General features: G+C 46.7%; 1 protein-coding gene across 1 annotated transcript in view; it reads right to left on the bottom strand.

The window, feature by feature from the left end:
• vps13c (vacuolar protein sorting 13 homolog C) overlaps positions 1-1695 on the bottom strand; it is a gene marked incomplete in the record, with an annotated part of 84931 nt that overhangs the window by 44775 nt on the left and 38461 nt on the right. Inside the window, 4 exon segments of the mRNA XM_014028527.1 lie at positions 53-220; positions 303-406; positions 491-607; positions 897-1047. Coding sequence (XP_013883981.1) covers positions 53-220; positions 303-406; positions 491-607; positions 897-1047 — 540 coding nt within the window.

The raw sequence follows: 1695 nt of genomic DNA, 5'->3' as shown, positions 1-1695 counted from the left end.
GTGTGTGTGTGTGTGTGTGTGTGTGTGTGTGTGTGTGTGTGCAGCCGCTGACCAGCAGAGACATGAGGAACTGGTGAATGTAGACGATCTGGATGCAGCCCAGACTCAGCGTGATCTTCCCGTCCACCTTCGACATGTCACTGTAGCCGTCACCCTCCGTCGCGCCCGGAAGCAGGGACAGTTTGAAGCTGAACACCTCCTTCCCCACGATGGACACGGCCTGAGAGGGKCAGGAAGAGGACAGGTAAGGCCTGAGGTGTGGGCAGGTGAGTCCTGAAACATCTGTGTGTTTCTGTCAGAACCTGTCTGTGGATGGTGGTGGGGTTAGCGTCTGTGACCACGATGTCTCGGAGTCGAGCGAACACCTCGGTCTCCTTGGCCCGCACCAACACGGAGCCATCCATTCCTGCAGGATCAGCAGGTTTACAGCTCACAGGTGATCTGTGTGTGTCTGCAGGGTTTCAGCTCACACCTGAACCTGGCTTTGTACCTTGAACTCTGATGTCAGCGATTTTGCTGCGATCATCACACACCTCCACATGGAAGCAGCCCAAGACGGCAAACAGCTTGAAGCTGAAGACGCTGCTGTCTTTGCCTCCTTTAGACACTGCAGAAGGCAACACTTCCTGTCAGATGATGATCTTTTCCCCCCTCATCTTCCCTTGTGTGGTTTTTAGTTTTTCTCTTGTTAAAGGTAGCGCAACTGTGTTTGCTGCAAGACCGGTTTCACCTGTTCCCCCATGTTTGTCTTGTATGTCTTCTTGAATGGGTGTTTCTTAACTGCCCCCCTTCCCTGATTGTAACCTTGTGAATTTATTTCTGTGAAAGGCGCTATATAAATAAAACTTTACTTATGATCTCACAGGCACACCTGTGAGCAGGCAGAGGAGACTCACCTGTCCGGCTCTGGGCTGAGCTCTCCACCTGCTTCTTGGCTTCCTGATCGCGGGCGGTTGGGAGCTGCGGCGGCGTGGCGTTGCTCAGGTAGCTGACGGTGGCCAGCAGAGCTTTGGTGTGAAGGAGGAAGTCCAGGGAGGAGAACTCCACCTGAAAGAGCAGCAGGTAACAGCTGAGACACACCTGAGCTAAAACAGAACGTGGGAGACGGCCCAACGAGAGAAGATAGACTTTAAAGGGCCTGTGACATTAAATTTTTGTAATAAAYATGAATGCMTTTTTAAAAACATAACATTTGATAAAACAGTAAAAAACAAATTTCACGCCCCTGAGATGAACGGTTGTTGAGATATTTGCCTGTGAAGAAACAGGAAGTGATGTCAGAGGGGACTGTCTGCATGTAAACATTGTTAAAACAGCTGATAACACAGACTGTAGAGAAGAATCTGATGTTTCTTTAGATTATTTTGAGTCTCTATCAATCACAGACGAAGAGTTAAAGTTTAAATTATACTGTTTTAATAAAAAGAGACCAGAATTCCCCTTTGATGTCACTTCCTGTTTCACTTTGGCTGAGCCAAATCCAAAAGAAAATATGCCAATTATGTGACAAAATGAGTAAAATCATGTGTATCATGTCAGGTTTCTTAAGTATAAAGATGTTTTCTATGAGTTTTTGTATTTGAAGGACAGGCATGTCACAAGCTGCGTTTCCATTACAAATGTGCGCAAAATTTTGTCGATATTCTGTTAATGTCAAAAACACAGTTTCACAACTGCAGTGTTTCCATTAAGTAA

This window comes from Austrofundulus limnaeus, unplaced genomic scaffold, assembly GCF_001266775.1.
Source record: "Austrofundulus limnaeus strain Quisiro unplaced genomic scaffold, Austrofundulus_limnaeus-1.0 Scaffold776, whole genome shotgun sequence".
Classification (NCBI taxonomy): Eukaryota; Metazoa; Chordata; class Actinopteri; order Cyprinodontiformes; family Rivulidae; genus Austrofundulus; species Austrofundulus limnaeus.
Note: the sequence above shows the minus strand (reverse complement) of the source record. Positions and strands in the feature narration are given on the sequence as shown.